The sequence below is a fragment of the Sus scrofa genome, chromosome 6 (genome assembly GCF_000003025.6).
Source record: "Sus scrofa isolate TJ Tabasco breed Duroc chromosome 6, Sscrofa11.1, whole genome shotgun sequence".
Taxonomy (NCBI): domain Eukaryota; kingdom Metazoa; phylum Chordata; class Mammalia; order Artiodactyla; family Suidae; genus Sus; species Sus scrofa.
In genome coordinates, this window is record NC_010448.4 from 168,042,320 (window position 1) to 168,062,510 (window position 20,191).

General features: G+C 49.9%; 1 protein-coding gene across 1 annotated transcript; it reads left to right on the top strand.

The window, feature by feature from the left end:
- On the top strand, positions 7,167-15,442 carry EBNA1BP2 (EBNA1 binding protein 2). The gene is made up of 9 exons (XM_003128081.4): positions 7,167-7,633; positions 7,716-7,799; positions 8,002-8,171; positions 8,986-9,109; positions 10,439-10,528; positions 12,672-12,747; positions 12,959-13,052; positions 14,673-14,835; positions 14,999-15,442. The coding sequence occupies exons 1-9, from the start codon at positions 7,568-7,570 to the stop codon at positions 15,053-15,055; spliced, it is 924 nt and encodes a 307-aa protein (XP_003128129.1). The 5' UTR covers positions 7,167-7,567; the 3' UTR covers positions 15,056-15,442.

Here is a 20,191-nt window from a genome sequence, read left to right on the forward strand (position 1 = left end):
GTTACTAATTACTAGTGATTCCAGGAAGCTCACAGGAGCCTTTAAACATCACTCGATGGTACTGTTTTGGGACCATGTTTGACAAGGGCACAACTCCCCATCCATTATGTTTGTAGGGCAGGACTCAAACTAGGAAACCTTCACGTCATCTGACAAAGGCCCCAAAGCAGGATGAGCAGGTCTTGACAATCACCAAACTCTGTGCCAACAAAAGGGAGTGAAGGTTCCGCTAAACACACAGAAAAATAAGAGCCTGGCAGGTTTACAAGTCCTGTCCAGGGGGAAGGAACCGCATGTCAGAGACCGAGTCTAGGATCCAGTGCTAGTTTTACAAGTTCAAGAACTCAGTTCTGTTCATGTTTCCTTTATTTCTACCCTCACCCCAAAGTGCAGTCCTGGGCGGTGGACGGTCAGCCCCCCCGGATGGAGAGCTGCTGGAGGGGCTGGGCTTTTTCGTCTCTGGATTCCCAGTGCCGAGTTCATTGCAGGTGTCCAGTGAATGCGTCCTGAGTCTGTTTGAGAGGAGGTGCTCCCTGCTCTGAGCAAGAAGCCGCATCACACCTCATCACGGCCTGGATGAGGTAATTTTCAGATTCCACCTGCCTTTGCTCTGATTCTGTGATCACCAGGCAACCTCCTGATTACTAATTTCACCTCCCAAGGGTTCTATGACACTAGAGAAGTGATGTGTGTTCAGCTGCGACACGCCGATTCACACGCCAGCTGCTGTGAGAAAAACGGAGTCTATGACTGAGACCCTTTCTGGCCAGTATCTCTGAACACGAACAGATCTGAGTTCTTGAACTTGTAAAACTAGCACTAGATCCTAGACTGGGTTGACTGCTCCAAGATGACGCCTCCTTGGGACCCAACCAGCTTCCTGACATGTCCTCTTCATTTTGCCCTCAAGCCATGACAGAAGCCTCTGCTCTCCGTGTGAGTGTGATTTCATGTAACTACAACTTCCCATCACCTTCCTGAAGTCTTCACCGCCCAGCGATGCTGCTCAGAAGAGGCCAGGGCCAGGCAGAGAGGGCAAGTTTGATCCACCACCTCTGGGCCTGACGTGTAACCCGTGAGCGGTTCTGGGCCAGAGTAGGGAACACGGGCCCCAGGGGCAGGAAGCCCTGGCCTTTGCCAAAATCTTGGGGCCTTGGTTCCCTCATCTGTAAAATAGGAGCAATAATTTTGAATACCTTATGTGGCACTGTTAGGCTAAACTTAACAATGCATGTTATGAAAATAGCACTCTTCCTGGTACTTAGAACGCATTCAGTAAGAGACAGCTCGTAGTATTTTCTATAACGAGGGGGGGGGAGGAATATTTGTTATGCTGGAAGGCACCTGGTAGATGGCGTTGCTCTGAGTGTCGATTCTAATGATGGCCATTACTTTCTGTTTTTCCCACAACCAGTAGACAAGGTTTGACTCTGGAGGTGATGTTTGAGTCAAGAGGTATTTGGAGTCTGGAGAAAAAGCCATGGAAATAAACCTCTGAACTGGAAAGTCAAAATTATTGAGTATTTTACGTTTCCGGCAAGGGATGGACGACAGTTCGTAAATGGTGATGACGGGCTTTTCCTGCACAGTCTCGGAGACAGCGAGGTATCGCCGATTGGACTGATGGACAAGGCCAGCATGCCCTGGCTCTTGTCTGAGCCTGCGAACAAAGGAGAGGTGGTGATGAGGGGAGATCACGCTTTCATCACCACTCGGCATGACCAGGCACAGCGGGACCTGCTCACGCAATCAGAGAAAGTGAGAGACAGAGAATTGTCCATTCCTGCGTCCCTTGGTACCGCTGTGTCTGGGCTAGTATGAAAATAAGTAGGATGGGCCCCTCGCTGAGGCTGTGATGGGAGGAGAAGTCGGGGAAGGATGCCTGTGGCGGACACGGTGGGATGGGGTGAGGGGGCAGGACAGGAAGGGCCGAGGTGGGGATGTGAGAAGGTCACGGATGGCGAGGCAGTCATACACAGTGGGAGATGGATGAGCATCCTCTGCGAGCCGGGCATGACCAAAGGTGGGTCTGGAGGGTGGAGGAACGTCAGATCACAGAGGCCTTTATGGCCTGAGCAGCCAGCACTGAGTACTCTTCCTCCATTTTCCAGTCTGAGATGCTAACTAGTGGATTCCGCAGCCTCCCCTGCAGTTAGGTGACCCATGTGACATTCTGGCTGTCACAGGGATGCAGAGGTCACCTGGACAGGCTTCATGGTAAAGCTTATACTGTTTTGAAAAACAGGATGGATGCACTGTGACCCCTTTTCTTGGACTATAGGGGTGATCTCTGGCGATCGAGCAGTCTTCTTGTAACCATGAGGTAACAAGCATGAGAATGAAAGCAAAGGACCTTTAGAAAGCAGAGCCTGACATGAAGATTAAAGTGCAAATACTTTGTTTGGGTAATGTAATCAGGTCTGTGTTACAATTTTCCTGAGCCCTAGGCACTTAGGCACTTTTGCTTTCATGGGCCCCTTCCTCCATTAAAAAGTGGTAAAAATTGTATTTTATGACCTATTTGCTTAAAGAGGAATATAACCCGTGCTGGATTCATTAGTATTCATTTTTTTCTGATTTTAAAATAAATTAAAATTAAAATATTTTCTTGGGTCCCTGAAGTGCCTTGGTGCCCAGGCTGTGTCTCCTGGTAATCTGGCCTGACACAAGCCCATGGCCAGAGAGTGAAGGCAGCAAGGGAAGCTGTGCTAGAAAGTGACAGGATGGGCCCCTGCTGCTGTGCCACACAGGCTGCAGCAATTTGCAGCTGCCTGCGGGGCTTCCCTGGAAGGGCTGCAAGGTGTAACTGTGCCTCTGAGAAGAACCAAGGGCTTGGGTCCCCGAGAGCCTTGCGCAAGAGTTTGGACTTTACCAGGAGGTCAAAGGGAGAGCTCCGGGAGAGTTTAGGAAGGGTCCGATGTGGGCTGGAGAAAGATCCCTCTGACAACTGCGTGGAAGACAGCACAGGAAGGAAGGAAACCTCAGCAGCTTAGTTCAAAAACCAGGAGACACGGTGGCAACATGTAACAGGAGGCAGCAGGGCGATGGGATGGGGAGGTTGCAGAAATGCTCAGGGGCAAAACCAGGAGGACTCAGTGAGGCCGGGATGAGGGGCTGATGGAGAGAAAAGAGCAATGAAAGACCTTCAGGTTTCTGGCTTGGGCGATGGGAGTGGCGTGACACCTGGGATGGGCACAGCCTGGGGGGTTAGGGTTATGGTGAAGATGGCATCCACGAGTTTTCGCTGAAAACAGCCCTTCCAAAGAGCTGTGATTTATTCATGCTTATTTGCTTCCAGTGTTTTATGATTTCTATTTTTTTTTACACTGAAGTCTTTAATCCCTCTCAGCTTCATGACAGTAACAGGTTTGAAGTGAGGATTTAAATGGATTCCTATTTCCCAAATGCCTAACTAGTTGTCCTAGCACTATTACTAATGCCACATTCTGTTGCATTGAATGCATTTATATATTCATTTATACACTGAAATTCATTTACATATGTACTACTGGGTTTCTGGGATATTTGTCCTAGGTCTACATTATTTTTGTAATCACATCTTTATCATGTGTTTGGATATCTGGCAAGGTGGGGTCCCACGGAAAGAGGGCAAAAAAGGAAGTGATAAATTCCATCCTGGGTCTATTGCTGGTGAGGTACACACTGTGGAACATTCAAGTGGAGAAGTCCAGCAGGCAGCGGGAGGCGATGAAAGCTGGGGGAGATGCTCGGACTGAAATACAGATTCCAGGTAAAGGTCACAGTGGGGACTGGGACGTGTGCATGTAGATGAGGTCGCTTGGAGGAAGCACAGTTTCCTCCCCGCTCTGTGCTTTTGCGCCAGGGCTGTGCCTGGCATAGCACATGACCTGCTCATTTACACAGTCCTGCTCATGTGACTACAGACCTGCCCCCACTACAATACTGAGAGCTCCTGGAGGCTGGGGCCCCTGGCTTTGTTGCTTACTCAGTCTTTCAATCAGCATGCCTGGCACCCAGTGGGTGCTTCACATAGGCTGACTTCTTGCAGGGTTTGTAAATGATTTCCCATTGTTTTAACCCAGTTACGACTGACCCTTCCTTGAAATCTGTTCATCTCTTTTACGGACTTCCTCTCATCTTTCTGGCTGCTCCCTCAAAGACTCTTGCAGGTTCTTCCTCATTTCCCCAGCATGAAATGTAGGAGGTTTAGGCTTCTTCTCTTTCATAAACATATTCCCTCCCTGGGGGAACCAGATCCATTCGAAGCACTTGATATTTTGTCTCTATGCTGATGGCCCTGAAATGTCTACCCTCAGCCTGGACCTCTCTCCCTTGAATCCAGACCTGACACCAAAGTGCTCATTTAAGAGTCCATCTGCACATCTATGAGGCACCTCAGTCTTACCAAGCCCAAACTACCCTCTGGATGTGCTCCACAAAACCTGCTCCTTCTCCAGTCTTTTCTGTCTCCGTTTACAGCAACTCCATCCTTCCGGTTGCTCAGGCCAAAACCCTGCTTCTTCCTTTTCTCTTCCAGGTGAAACCTGTCACCACCACCTTCAAAATACAGCTTTGATCTCTTCTCACCATCCCTCTTGCCTACCACCTGCTCCAAGCCAGCATGTTCTCTCACCTGGACTATAGCCCTAGTCTCTCAGCTGACCTCCTGCTTCCTCCCTTGCCCGCTCCTTAAATCTATTCTCTGTACAGTAGCCAGAAGGCACCTGCTGAAACATAAGTCAGATCATGTCGCTTTGCCCAGAATCCCCCATGTCTCCTCATCTCGCATAGAGTAGGAGCTCTGACCTCAAAGTCCATGGGATGCTGCTTCCATTACTTCTCTGCCTCACCTTTTGCTCCTCCATTCACCAACTCCAGCCACACTGATCTCCTTGCTATCCCCCTCATAGACTTACTACCCGCCTAACCCAGAGCCTAGAAGGCAAAAGGCAAAAGTGTAAAGCATCAAAGAGATAATATAGGACATATATTAATAGTTTGGGGTAAGGGATAATTCCTTAACAAGACATGAAGAGGAAAAGATTGATAAATTTGACTTCATTAAGGAGCTCCCGTCATGGCTCAGTGGTTAACAAATCTGACTAGCATCCATGAGGATGTAGGTTTGATCCCCAGCCTTGCTCAGTGGTTTAAGGATCCAGCATTGCTGTGAGCTGTGGTGTGGGTTGCCGACGAGGCTTGGATCTGGGGCTGCTGTGGCTGTGGTGTAGGCTGGCAGCTACAAGTCCAAATCGACCCCTGGTCTGGGAACCTCCATGTGCCATGTGTGCGGCCCTAAAAAAAGCAAAAAAAAAAAAAAATTGACTTCATTAAGGCCAAGAATTTCTGTCCATCAAGATATCATAAGGAGGAAGAAAACATAAGCCCTAAACTGGGAGAAATTATTTGGAATATACATATCTAGCAAAGGATTAGTATACAGAATATATAAAGTGTGTCCATAAATCACTAGAAATATTACCACCCCTGAAACGTGGAAAATAATTAAAAAAAAAAAGATAAGACATTTCCTAGAAAAGTAAATAGGAGTAGCCCCTTACCTGTGTGAAAATATTCATCCTCATTAGTATGAGATAAATACACGTTAAAACCACAGTAAGATACCCCTTCTCAAGCACTAGGCAAGCAAAAACTTAGGAAGTAAAATAACAGCAAAGGGTGGTGAGGCCCTGGCGGAGGCATGGCCTCCTCCTGCCACGGCCTTTTGGTGGAGTGTGGATTGGTGCTACCACGTGAGCCAGTAATTTCAGCCCTGGTGCATGTCCTGGAGCATCTTTGCACAAGGAGATGCGTACACATGAAGGCAAGAATGTTTGTAGCAGCGTGGTTAGTAACAGTGACAAATGCTGGTTCTGAAATGGCCATCGACACTAGGATGGATAAATACGTTTGAGATACTAGAGTCATATGACAGAATGCTGTACAGTAATAATATAAACGCAGTTAATATGTATCGAGATGCATGAATTTCAAAAGCATACTGTTGAGCAAAAGAAGCGAGTCACAGAATACATACACTATGATTACATGTAAATAAAGTTGGCAAACAGCACAGACTAAAAAAAGCGGCATCTTACCTAAAGCCACACAGATAGGCGTGTAAAACTACACAGAGGAATAAGGGAATAATAGCAAAGTCCAGGGTGGGGTGAGAGTGGGCATGCACGTGGGAAGAATGCAATCAGGGAGAAACGCTGGAACTGGTAATGTTCTGTTTCCTATCCTACGGGCAGGCTCAAAGATCTTTTGTACGCAAAAGTCTTTTGTACGCATTTGTCACAATAAGACCTGCTGCATGCAAAAAAGGAGTCGGAAAAAGAGCAGGTGGTTAAATGGTGGAAACCACGGAAATCAATAGCAGGACCACTGTGAACACACCAGGGATGGTTATTTGTGATTTGGGATAAAACCTCCAGGGTCGTCATCACACATAGACTCAAAAGGTGCTGTAATGAAAGTGGTGTACTCTGGAAAACTGTTGTAAAACTCAAAGACAGCGATATTGAAGATGCATGAAACTCTTCCAAATATTTCTTTCATTAAATCACAGTTTAAAAAGTGCATTAATATTAACATGATTTTACATGTAATCTTAGCTGTGTATGTGCGACTCATTAATCTATACATCAAATAAGGCACGTAGACCCATATTTCTTTCACATTTATAAAACCACAGGTATATCCCAAGTTGGTCAAAGAGGTTTCCTTCTCAATCGTCGGGATGGGATTATGGGATTATATTTGGCACACATGGTTACGTATGTCAGACTGGAAAGTGTTTTACCTGGAATGAATTTTTGCCACTTTTGATCCACATTGTATTTCACACAATGATTTCCTGAAGGAAATATGATGATCTGTTCATCGAAGAAGAAGACATTGTTGGCCACGTGGGATCGAAAACCAAAAACATGCAGCGACTGAGCTACCACGGTGGACATGGTCCCGGGTAAAGAGTTCTGCTGAAGATGAAGCGCAGGTGGGGAGCTCGGAGACACGCGTCACCCCCCACCGAGCCCCCCCCGCCCCCCCGCCCCCCGCCCCCGCGACGCGCCTCTGACCCCGCCCCTGACCCCGCCCCTGAGCCAGACCCCGCCCCCAGGGCCTTCTCCGCCCACCTCCCTTCAGCAGCCTCCTTCCGCGCCCTCGACCCGGCTCCTGCTTCTCCTCTTTCCTTTGCCTTCGCGGCTCCCTGTTCCGGACGATCCCCAGAGCCCCGTCCCACCTGTCGCTTCTGCTCTGCGGATCACCAGACCGCTCGTGGATGCAGGGTACTACCCAGGGATCCTAAGCAGCCCCGCACTTTCCGACGCCGGAGCGGTTCCTATAGCGACGGCAAACCGGAAGTGTGTCTTCGGCTGGAAGCGGAAGTCCCGCTCAGAGGGTTGAGTGGCGGCGGGGAGTTGAGGGCCCTGGTGGTGTTCGGATACACGTGGAGCTGCGGTGGGCGGGCAGCGGCCGGACAGCCGGAGGCGGCGGCGGCGGCGAGGGGCACCCTTTTGTAGCCGCGGAGACCTAGGGCTCCGCTGCCTCCTCCGGCGGGTGTGGACGTGCGCTTTGCGAGATGGATACTCCCCCGCTCTCAGGTTCGGATTCCGATTCTGATGACTCTCTGGTCACCGACCGAGAGGTAGGTGTCCGCCGAGCTTGCTGGGCTGCGCACGGGAGAGGGGTCCTGGTTCTCCGGTACTGACTGCCGGTCGTGCCTGTAGTTGCAGGACGCGTTTTCCCGGGGCCTCTTGAAGCCAGGCCTCAACGTGGTGTTAGAGGGGCCGAAGAAGGCCGTGAACGACGTGGTGAGCTCGGGCGCCGGGCGGGAGGGGCTGGGCGTGGGGTGCGCACGAGGCACGGTTGTGCCCGGGAGACTGCGTTCTAGTCCCAGAGAAGACGCAGCCTGCGCATTGCCAGGGGGGTCCACGACCTGTCGGGGTCTCGAGGGCTAACGCTTGGTTTGTTGGCCTGTTTCCTCCCTGTGAGCTTCGTGTCTGGATTTCCTAGAATGGCCTGAAGCAGTGTCTGGGCGAATTTAAGCGGGATCTGGAGTGGGTTGAAAGGCTCGACGTGACCCTGGGTCCGGTGCCGGAAGTCACTGCCCCTCAGTCAGCCTCCCAGAGCAAGGATCCGAAAGCTGTTGATCCAGAAGACGACTTCCAGCGTGAGATGAGCTTGTACGTCTGTTTTCAAGTGGCAGAGGTTGTGGGTCCCCGAGAACGTGCTGGAGAGTGAGGAGGGGGGAGGCCGTGAGCCAGTAGGGATTTCCTAACCCTGGGAGCCGGGAGGAGGGCTTCTTTGGACCAAAGAGCTAGGAGAGTCTCCCTGGTTGAGAGAAGAGCCCCTTGGTCCAGCAGTCACAGCTTAAAGTCCAGTGTGTTCAGATATTCAGTTTTAAAGTTTTTTGTGTGTGTGCAATTGATTTTAGAATAAGAATTTCCTTATGGGCGGTCCCTGTGGGCTTTTTTTAGTGACTTAATAAGAATATGTAATTGGAATTCGTAAATTGATGGGTTCTTCTAAAGTGGTCGTTCTCAAACGGCTAATTTCTTTTTAGCAGTCCTCCCCACCCCCTTTATTTATTTGTGCATTTGTTTATAATATAGTTGATTTACAATGTTCTGCCAATTTCTTCTGTACAGCAAGGTGACCCTGTTAGACATGCATAGAAATTCTGTTTCTCATGTTATCCTCCATCCTGATCCATCACAAGGGATTGGATATAGTTCCCTGTGCTACATGGCAGGATCCCATTGCCCATCCATCCAAATGTAACAGTCTTCATCCCCACCCCCTTTAAAAAGAGTGTACATCTAAATTTCTCCTAAAAAGTTAGTGAGGTTTTATTGCTGTTTCTGTTTGCATGTGTGTTCTTGCTGGTGCAGCTCAGGTGTTGAGAGGCTCTCTGACCTTAGGTGACTCATGAGAGACAGTGGGGAGGATTTCAGGTCTCTCTCCCTTAGCCTCTCACACTTGGTCCTGTATCTTCAGCTACCGTCAGGCCCAGGCAGCAGTGCTTGCGGTACTGCCCCGCCTCCATCAGCTCAAAGTCCCTACCAAGCGGCCCACGGACTATTTTGCAGAGATGGCCAAGACCGATCAGCAGATGCAGAAGGTGAGAAACAGGGAAGGTGTTCTCTGGGAAACTGAGGCTTTGTGCTTAAGTGCACTCAGCTGGCTTATTTCATTTAGTATTTAAATGAACACAGGCCTAAGTCCATTAATAGGGAGCCACTTGTCAGAGGAAAATGATCTGTTATCTACTTCAGATTCATGCCGTTGACCACCGACTGGATACATATAAGGATGACTTTTTTCTAGGTTAAACAGTTAGGAAAGGGGAGGAAGGTCCTTGAAGAAGTGCGGTCCCTGAGGTAAAGATGGCCTTTTGCGTTTCCTGGCTGGCACGGTCATGGCATAGTGTGTGGCAAAGACAGCAGTTCTTTTTTTTCTTGGTTTGTTTTATTTAAGTACAGTCGATTTACAGTGTTGTGTACAGCGAAGTGACTCAGTTGCACATTTTCATATTCTTTTCCATTGCGGTTTATTACTGGATGCTGCGTATAGTTCCCTGTGCTCTACAATAGGACCCTGTGGTTTACCCACTTTGTATAACAGTTTGCAACTGCTGATCCCACAACCACAGGCCTGTTCTCTGTGAACGACAGTAGTTCTTTCCTGCCCTTTCCTTGGGGAGCCGGGCTGTAACTTGTAGACAGTTAACTTTTTTCTGGGCCTCAGTTTTATCTTTGAGAAAATGAGGGATTAATATACGGCTCAGATTTGGTGTAATTTGGAGTTAGGTAGATCTCGGTTCCCCACTCAACTTTGGGAGGAAGAAAATTACCAACCCCTAACCCAAGATACACTTAAATAGTTCCCTCGGGTCTCAAGCTGGATTTGGGGGAGCTCCTGTCTCTGTGGTACTCGGGGGAGCTAATCTGGAGGTGAGCGCAGACCGATCTCATTCAAACTGGCAGCTGCTCATCCTTTAACTAAAATGTGTATGTTTAATGCAGACCTCCAGGTACCTGATAGCTGTTTGAGGTTTTATTGTGTATGTGGTGTATTGAGCACGGGGGCCGAGGCCACACACCAGTTTAACCACAGTTTGTAGACGTATGAGTGGAGAGAAGTCTTCTTTCCTGGCACAGTAGCAGGCGGGCTGTTTTGTTTAATGGATCAAACAGCACGCTGGGTAGGACCGTTGCTTTGAAGTTCTGGCTCCAAGGCTGAGACTTTCGGTGTCTGGGACAAAGCGGTCACCCCTTGGACCGTCTTGTCCTTGGGTGTGAAGCACAGGGCTGGAAATAGATGATTTACAAGGTTCTTTTGAGCCTTACAGCTTGCAGAACTGGCATTGCCTGGTCTCTGCCGCGGCGCACTCTAAGCAGCCGTCATCTCGTTTTCAAATAACGTGAGTGGACAACATTTTCTGTTTTAGATTCGACAGAAGCTGCAGGCTAAACAGGCGGCCATGGAGAAGTCAGAAAAGGCTAAGCAACTGCGAGCACTCAGGAAATACGGAAAGAAGGTGGGAAGGAAAACGGGCACGGATGGGATGGGGCCAAGGGTGTTTGTCAGCCGGATTGCCGAGCGTGTTTCTGTCACGTGTTTACTACCTCACAGTGGCGTGTGTGCCGGTGTCCATGAGCCTGGTCCCTCCTGGACACCTGCGTGTCCCCAGAGGAAGGGTGGTCACTCCGGTTGAGTCGTGCACCTCTCTGGGCTGCAGTTTGCATAGCTGTGCAGTGAAGGGTTGCATCCAGATCAGTGGTTTTGAAACCTGACCTCACAGCACAGTCACCTGGGGAAACTTTTCTTTCTTTCTTTTGGTTTTTTAAAATTCTTTTTTATGCTGTTTCTTTTTTATGCGGCATATGGAGGTTCCCAGGCTAAGGGTCAAATGGGAGCTGTAGCTGCCAGCCTACACCGCAGCCACAGCAACGTGGGATCCAAGCCTCATCTGCGACCTACACCACAGCTCATGGCAATGCCAGATCCTTAACCCACTGAGTGAGGTCGGGGATCAAACCTGCGTCCTCCTGGATGCTAGTCAGATTCTTTAACTGCTGAGCCATGACAGGAACTCCTGGGGAAACTTTTCAAAATGGATTTCTAGGCTTCAGAATCTCTGGGAATTTGCGTATTTTCCTTCCTTTCCCGTGAAGCTCCTCAGATGTTTCCAGTACACACCCTGGTTTGGTGACCACTGGCCTAGGTGATTGTAAAGTCCTTGGAGGAATCCGTCATGTTATTGATTGTTATCCGGTCAGAGAAAAAAGTGACACCAGTATGTTTGAACTGCGGCTGAATTTCAGTGTAAAACCGGAAGGCATACCATGAAACTTTTTTTCCCTCTTTTCTTTTTATGGCTGCACCTGCAGCATGTGGAAGTTCCCCAGCTCGGGGTGAATCGGAGCTGCAGCTGCCGGCCTTCGCCACAGCCACAGCCATGCTGGATCCAAGCCACATCTGCAACCTGTGCCACAGCTCACGGCCATGCTGGGTCCTTAACCCGTTGAGTGAGGCCAGGGATCAAACCCACATCCTCACAGACACTGTGTCGGGTTCTGACCCTGCTGAGCCACAGTGGCAACTCCTCCTTGAAACTTCTCTTGATTTTCTTATTTATTTCGTGGTCACCTGAGAAGGACGATGCCCGGAATTAAATAGGGGGCTGTGGGAAGAAAAGTGTTTTTGGAGGATGAACCTGGGTGCTAAGACTTTGCCAACATTTTGGACATGAACACTTGTGGTCTGGGCGCTGGGCTGACGTCCGCTCGTTGAGTCATGGCACGGACGGCCCCTCAGCAGCACGGAGTGAGCCAAAGAGCGTGCTGGGCTCTGCACGAGGGCATCTGCGGATCTAGTGGATGGACGTGGTTGTGGATGGTTGAGATCAACTCGGAGACCTGGGCCATGGGTTTAACATAAAATAATTGCCAAGAGCAAAGAAGAGCTTAATCGGGCCTGCCAGCCCCAGGGTTCTAATTTGAGGAAACCGCCGGGCTCTCTCACTGGGGGAGAGTTTTGCTCACCAGGGACCACGTGGTGATGTCTGGAGACATTTTTTTGTTGTCACATCTTGGCGGGGAGTGTGCTGGTGGCGGTAGCGGGTGGGAGGATGTCAGGCCTTCGACAGTGCTCAGGACAGGCTTTCCCCTGACGGAGCGTGATCCTGTCCAGACTGAGCTGGAAAACCCTACCTTGGAGCTGAAGCCTCTCCTTTTGTCCTTAAGAACTTTTTTTTTCTGGTTTGAGGGGAGATTGTTTTCTCTGTTCACACTTTCATGCCTACCCGCAGGAAGTTAGATATTTAATCTGCCCCAGTATAATTAGTGGGAGAATTGGATGTTGGCATAGACATGGTTTGCGTGGTTTCGTAGGCAGGTTGTGGCAGGGGATAAGAGTGCAGATTGCCCCCGGGTGTGAATTTTATTTAGCTCCGCACGTTTCTCGCTGTGTGACTCAGCCAAGTTATGTAACCTCTCTGTGCCTCTACTTCACCGGATTGTTGAAGCGACATATAGAGAAGACACCCAGAGCCTTAGCGTGGTTGTGGCGCGGAGTCGATGTTCAGGAGTGGTGCCGTTGCCCCAGCCCAGTCACTGGGAGAACGGAGGCGCCTGCAGTGCTGCCCAGGAGTGGGTCTAACATCCCGTGTCCACGTCCAGGTGCAAACAGAGGTCCTTCAGAAGCGGCAGCGGGAGAAAGCCCACATGATGAGCGCCATCAAGAAGTACCAGAAAGGTGAGCACATGCTCTCCTAGGGATGCAGGGGAGCGGGGGTACCTGCAAGGCCTCACAGACAGGTGGGGCTCTGGAGCCTGGACGGAAGGTTTGGGAAGAGTGTGGGAGACAGGGTGTGCCTCCCAACACGGATTCCATCACATCCCTCTTTGGAAATTTAATCTTTTCTTAAAACGTGACGGTGCTGATCGGAGGTCTTCTTCACTCCCAGGCTTCTCTGACAAGCTGGACTTCCTCGAGGGAGATCAGAAGCCTGTTGCGCGGAGCACGAAGGACGGAGCCAAGGGCCAGCAGATGAAGAGGGGGTACGTGTGTTCGGTTCTGTCTTGGCGGTGGTGTGTGCGGGGCCCTGCCCAGGAGCGGCCTCGGGGTAGAGAGAGAGTGCGGCTTTGCCTGTGGACAGACTTACAGGCCCTGTGATGGGCCCGTTCAGCCACATCTGTCTTTGAAGGTTAAAGTGAGGTGCTTTCAGGATCTGGCGAATTTTAAGTGGGTGCTTGGTAGACGCTGACTCCTCGTGCCACCATGTGATGTCTGGCAGTGCAGACCTGGGGTGCCGGTCTGGACTCTGCTGCCCATTAGGAGGGTCGCTTGGAGCAAGTTCCTTCATCTTTTAAATGTTAATTACCTCGTCCATGAAAGGGAGCAAACTGTCAGTGCCGAGCAATGTCAGGGGGATTAAAAGAGATGACGTTGGCTGTTATTAGTGGTCTCGTTAGTTTATCTCTGTGTTTCTGGACACTCGTCCTGGGGAAGCGGTCATTTCAGTATAACCCAGTACCCGCGGTGATCGAGGCGCTGAGGGAGTAAAATGGAAGCGCATTTTAGAAATTCGGGCTGGGGTCAGGGTCAGGGGATGGCTCTCTTGGAGGAGGGTCCACCTGGGCTCAGCCTAAAGGATGAGTAGGAATTGACGAGGCAAACAAGAGAGATGTGTGGGTTTTAGGAAGAATGAAGACCCTGATGAGCAAAAGCATAGAGATGAGAACAGCAGGTTTGCGTGTGAGGCACGGCCAGCGTTGACTGTCACGGGGGTGGGGGGTACAGGGTGAGGCTAGGAGTGCTGGGTTGTAGCCGGGGGCCTGGGCTGAGTACAGGGTAGTGTTTGTTGGCCCTGTGAGGAGCTTGGGCTGTATCCAGCAGTCAGTGGGGAGATGCTGGCCTTTCTCAAAACAGTGAGCTGGTCATATTCATGCTTTAAATGTTACAGTGGTACTTGTATAAACACTGGAGGCATTTGTGTAAGTGAGGCAGGCAGGGAAATTGACCAGGCGCTGTCAGAAAAGTCCAGAGATCAAGGATAATGATCCGAAAGTGGTCGTGGAGGCAGAGAAGAGAAGATGGATTGAAAGGAATAGCCAAGCGGTTAGATTAGCAGGACTCGGTTATTGCGTTGAGTGTGGACAGTGAAAGAAGAAGAATCAAGGCCAACCCCAGGTTCCTGACCTGGGTGGCTGAGTGGCTGGCAGGACCACCGACCTCAAGTTAGCGCATAGATCCGGGAGGTGAAACCCGTCGGAAGGGAGATGACGTGTGGCTTTGCGTACGCTGGGTGGCGACTCCGTGGGATGACCGGTTTTCAAATGGGTGACGGCTAGACGTTAGCCATGTTTATGGAGAGGGAGAGACACAACAGGGTGATTCCGAGAAATTTAAAACCTGTAAATTGAAAAGATAAGTGGGGAGCCACGTGGTGTATCTGGGTTTTTTCCTGCTTGTTGCTTTGTTTGCCTGCTCTGGTGGCTGAAACAGTAAATAGGCCAGCTGGCCGGGGAATGTGAGGAGCAGACAGAGGGCCGAGAGTGAGATTTGGGCAACACGCGTGCTGAGGGGCCTTGATTACAGACCGGGAGCGGAGGGTGTTGCAGGTGAGTCCATCAGGATTTGCAGAGCTGAGGGTAACCTGTAAGACCCCTTTGTTGCAGGCCCAATGCCAAACGACGCTATAAAAACCAGAAGTTTGGTTACGGTGGGAAGAAGAAAGGCTCCAAGTGGAATACTCGCGAGAGCTATGACGATGTGTCCAGCTTCCGGGCCAGGACTGCTCACGGCAAGGGCCTCAAGAGGCCTGGAAAGAAAGGGTCAAATGTAAGTGGGCCGGGGGATCGGCCAGGGGCCGGGGCGATCACCGAGGGGCCGGGGCTGCCTCCTCCCCACCCGCCCCGCAGGTGCTCCCCTCCTTCCCTCTGTCCCGGCCCCGGGGCGGAAGGCCAGCTGCCCTCACCTCACCGTGCTGTTTCTTTTTCTGCAGAAGAGACCTGGAAAGCGGACACGGGAGAAAATGAAGAGCAAGAACAGAAGCCGCTGAGTAAAGAGCGCGTTTATATGGAGAGACCAGGAGAAAGGGGTGGAGACTTGGGCTTTCACTGTACAGTTGGTCTCCTTCTGTTGGTTTCTTGTTGTAAAAATTCCTTCGATAAATGAAAGAAAAGTTTTTGGAAGAAATCTGTGTTCTTGGTTAAAAACTCAGGACTAAAGATGTAGACGTGACCCTTACATATTAAATAACACTGCCGGTGATCCATCGTCAACACCTGAGTAGTGTGAACGTCGAGAAGATGGACCCGGGCCGGACCGCTGGGCCTGACCCCTCGCTCTGCGGCTTCCTTGCACTGTGACGAGGGGCAAGCTGAGTTTTCCGTGCTTTGTTGCCTTTCTGTAGACATGATAAACAAACCCAGGAGGGGTCCCGTCAGCCTTGAGTTAATGTCTGTAAATGCTAGAGCGCCGCCTGCTGTGGAGTGAGAGTGTACACCTGCGTGGGATTTCTTTGCTGGGTGGGGAGGCTTTCCTTCATGTCTTTGGAACTGTGGTGGTGGTCCCTAAGCAGAGGTTCTTGTCTCAGAGCAGAAGGAATTCACCAGCGATGGAGTTCCAGGACGAGGGGTCGATCCCTGGCCTCGCTCAGTGGGCTAAGGATCCGGCGTTGCCGTGAGCTGTGGTGTAGGTCGAAGAGGAGGCTCGGATCCCAAGTTGCCGTGGCTGTGGCGTAGGCCTGCGGCTACAGCTCCAATTGGACCCCTAGCCTGGGAACCAAACGAGACGGACATTGAGAAAGAAAATTGAGGATTTATTTAGGGGATAAATAGACCTCTTAAGGAGAGGCGGGCAGCTGCCCTGCGTTTTTTGGCACACCGGTTATACCGGGCATCTAATTGTATGGGCGGGATGTTCGCTGGGAAGGTGGGGTTGGGGGTCATATTCCTTAATTTTCATCCCAGCTTCACCTTCCCGAAAGGAGAGGGGATTTTTGTCTTTTTATCGAAAGGGTCGCGGTGTCGGTGTATGATGGCTGTTCTTACCTGCACAGCTGATTTTACTGTAACGAAGGCACAGTGAGCAGCAGGGTACATCTGAACATCGGAGATTCACACCCTTTTCCACCTTCTTTGTCTGCCCTCAGGGCCCTTATCACCCCAGAAGGTACGGTTTCCTGTCAGTGTGACGGTTCTGGCTTTTCTCTGTCCACCCGTGGACCCTGCTGTTTGCATGACATATGGTTTTCTGCCAGCTGGCCCCATGCCCCCCTTTTCTGCTCATGCCTAACTGTCTGCCTGCTGGAGCAGTGGGACATAGTCGAGAGTTCCCCAGTGCTGGCTGGGAGCTGAGCACAGGTTAGATGTGGTGGGCAGGCCATGTGAAGTGAGTTGTGTGAAAGTCGAGGGGTTCCTGTCAGCCTTGAGTTACATGTTGGGCTCCCCCCGTCTTGAAAAGTGGAAAGGGACGGCAGCGTACCAGCCTTCCCTCTAGTCCGGTTTCAAAACCATCTGTCAAGGAGGCCACAGATACCTGAGCACTGTTTATTGGCAGAAAAACTCATTTTCGCTTCGGTTCCTTGTAGCATCGTACATTAAAAAAAGGTTCTCTCTGGTTTCATAATGAATGATACTGAAATTGTAGACCGAAAAGAATGAATTTAGTTTTGTTTTTTTTTTTTTTTTTTTTTTTTTTTTTTTGTTTTTGTTTTTTTTTTTTTTTGCTTTTTAGGGCCACATCTGTGACATATAGAAGTTTCCAGGCCAGGGGTTGAATTGGAGCTGTAGCTGCTGGCCTACGCCACAGCCACAGCTTCAGGATCCAAGACACAGGTCATGGCAACACCCGATCCTTAACCCACTGAGCGAGGCCAGGGATGGAACTTGCATCCTCATGGATCCTAGTTGTTAACTGCTGAGCGGTGAAGGGAACTCCCTGAATTTAGTTTTTGTGTACTAGTTCTAATGAACAAAATTCAGAGCAAACAGATCATGTTTTCAGAAGACCCCAGTGTTTTACTCTGACCTATTTTGGCAACTGTACAACAGTAGTGAATGGGGTAATGTAATTCCAGTAAGGACCCTCAGCTCAGAGACTTTGAATTATGTTTGGGACATAACTGAATTTTAAGAAAGGAAAACAAGTTGAGAGCAATTCACACTGGTGGGCAAAGGCGTGTTAGTGACTGGAGAACTTTTAAAGGTCTTGAAAGCTTTCTCCTCCTTCCTTCCTTCCCTTTCTCTTTCCCTCCCTCCATCCCTCCCTCCCTTTTTGTAGTAAATGGACTAATTTCCCTTAATTCCAGAGGTGCACATTGTGGAACTCCTCCCTTCCTCTTACCATGCCATCCCTTAAAGTAGTAATCAGGCTGCAAGCGGTATTAGCCCTCGTGTTGATTTCAAATGCAGTTGCATGCACTGAAAGGTAGGCAGGAGCTAGCAGTTCTCATTACCAAGTCCAGGGGGTTCTTGCTTTGCTCAGGGCCCGTGTGCACGGACTTGAGTTGTGCAAGTGCAGTTGGAACAGCAGTTTCTCAACAACACTCTTCACATTTCAGTTACAAAATGCCATTAACCCAGTAATTGCACAGAGTAGAAACTTGACTGCAGCTCCATAAACCACTGCATAAAAGATACATCATGATTGGTGACCAAAAAATCACTTTTGATGTATGTGGGTGATTGGTCTCTGCTCATCTGTTACTCACGCACAGGTGACAAAGGGTACAGCTGTGTGGCCGCCTCATCTCCGGTGATAAACCCACATGGCATTTTACAAAAATGTAGATAATGAAAAGAGAGAATTGACCAACAGAGACAAAAGTACCACAGAGAAAAGGAAACGTGAAGAGGTTGGAAGGAAAATTGAATAGAACAGATATGGAGTTCTGGGAGAAACAGGTGGCAGGGGAACCAGTGACGCGGCTGCTGTTCTAGAGACTAGACAGATATGCAGCCAGAGCAACAGTGGACGTGCACTTAGCAGCATAGGAGGGAAATGACGGAGAGGCTGGTGGTGTCAGGGTAGTGACACTGGCAGCAAACTTCACATTAAAGGGACTCTTGGAGATGTTTCGTGGCATTCAAAGTACAAGTGATGAAGTGTCGGGAGTGAATTCAGACTTTTTAGAAAAGTAAAGCAGTTTGCCAAGACATAGGAAAGACGTTTGCTCCTTATCAGGTTGTACAAGAAGAAGGAGGCATGCACTGATTTTTATAAAGAAACCAAAGATGGGTTTCTTACTATTTTAAATTTTGGTCTACTAAGTAAACATTTTTACTTTTTTTTTTTTCTTCCCATTTTCTTCTACTCTGACAAAATGTAAAAATTCATCCATCATCACAAGTCTGGTATCTTTGAGGAGGGCATCAGAAGTAGATGAGTTGATGTGCAGAGATGTGAGCCTGATTTTATGATCTGGTATAATTTTTCAAATAGATTAAGTCCCGGATTCTTTTTCATCACAAAATTGTTTGCTCGGCAAGTGGTCCTGTGCGCTTGCAGGTCTGTACCTTGAAACAGCAACCGTCTTTCTTCTGCTTTCACCTCCTTCCCAACATTGTACCACCCCCCCACCCCCCCAAAAAGAGAAAGCTGTTACTTTGCAACTTTGCACTTTGCTTAGGAGCGCAGGACCATAAAAACGACCTGCTTGCTGAGATCATGCCAAGCCATCTCAATAAATTTTGACAAAATTTGCTACAGGTGTGTGTGTAGGGTGCACAGAGCCTCTGTCCCTCTTCAGGCCTGCCACCCTCCCAGCACCCTGCTGGGTTCACTTACCTGGAAGCTCTCCAAACCCTGCACTCTAGGAATTTTATGGAGATTTCCCTCCAGCATGATGGGCCAGATTGTTGGCCATTGGTGGTTGACTCGATCTCGAGCGCCTCTTCTCTCCCCAGAAATTGGGTGGTGGGGCTGAAAGTTGCAAGTTTCAAAGCAAGGCTTGGTCTTCTGGGGAGCAGCCCCCATCCTGGAACTGTCTAGAAGCTGCTAAGGGTCACCTCATTAGAACAAAAGATGTCCTACCACCCCTGTCACTTAGGACATTGCTGGGCATTTAGGAGCTCTGTCAGGAACCAGGACAGAGACCAGATCTTTCAGTGATATCACAGGTCACCCCCTGGTCATTGACCGTGGATCCTTTGTAGCAAAATGATTGAAAGAGTATGAGATACTGGTACACGTCTAGATTCGATGTGGTCATTCATAATTCAGCTGGCTCATCATTTATTGTATAAAGATGTTTGCCAGCGTGAGGCCACTCAGGTTTGCAGGCTTCCACTTAATCCTGTCTGGTGCCCAAAGCAGGAGTGACCTCAGCAGTTTGTGGCCTCACCTTTCAGAGCATAACTCAGGAACAGCCAAATGGGAGAGACACAGAGCACAGGGGAGTCGGGGTGGGTGCACAGAGCATCCTTGCTCTTCCCTGTGTGAGCAGCTCTCCCAGCAGCCTGCAGTTCCCTGGCTGTTTCTTTCCCGGACCTTCAGGTAGTACCATCTGGGGGTCTTTTTTTCCCTCTTTGGCTGAGCCCACAGTATGCAGAAGTTCCAGGGCCAGGGATCGAACCCTTGCCACAGCAGCGACCCAAGGCACAGCAGAAGCAACCCTGGATCCTTAACCACTGAGCCACCAGACAAGGCCATGGGGGTCTTGTCTTTACAGCTGTTTTCGTTTTCCTAGAAAGGAGCCCTCCAGCGCCAAACCCAGGGTGCAAATTCGGCATATATGGGCGAGGCGTTCTCTCTTCCTTTCCCAGATGCTCCCGGACTGTCTTCAGTCTCCCATCTCTCTCCCATCCCATGTCTGCTTAGTGTCCCTGAACCCTGGGCTTTTCCCACTTCTCCAAGAGTAAGCCTCCAGCTTGGGAGATGTTACATGCCTGGTGCTGGGGTGTGTGGGTGACTCTTCCTGCAGCTCACTTCCCAGCGCCCATGTCCGGTGTCCTCCCCACCCTCCAGAGTCCTGACCTCTCTCCAGAGCTCCGGGAGGGGGGGCTCTATGCCCAGAGGTGCCCCACTGGGCTCGTGTTTCGCATTTTCCTCCACCCCTTCCGTCATCTCTCCACCTTCTAAACGTGCCTTGGTTGCTCATGTTTCTCTCTGTTTTCTCTGTTGTGGGTTCATACCTTTAAAAAATTCATTTATTTTCCTTTATCGGGGTCTGGAAGGCACGTAGTGGGCCGTC

Coding starts and splice junctions, on each gene's coding strand:
- EBNA1BP2 (XM_003128081.4), top strand. CDS start 7,568: ATGGATACTCCCCCGCTCTCAGGTTCGGATTCCGATTCTGATGACTCT. Junction 12,748..12,958: donor CATCAAGAAGTACCAGAAAG/GTGAGCACATGC, acceptor CTTCACTCCCAG/GCTTCTCTGACAAGCTGGAC. Junction 13,053..14,672: donor GGCCAGCAGATGAAGAGGGG/GTACGTGTGTTC, acceptor CCTTTGTTGCAG/GCCCAATGCCAAACGACGCT.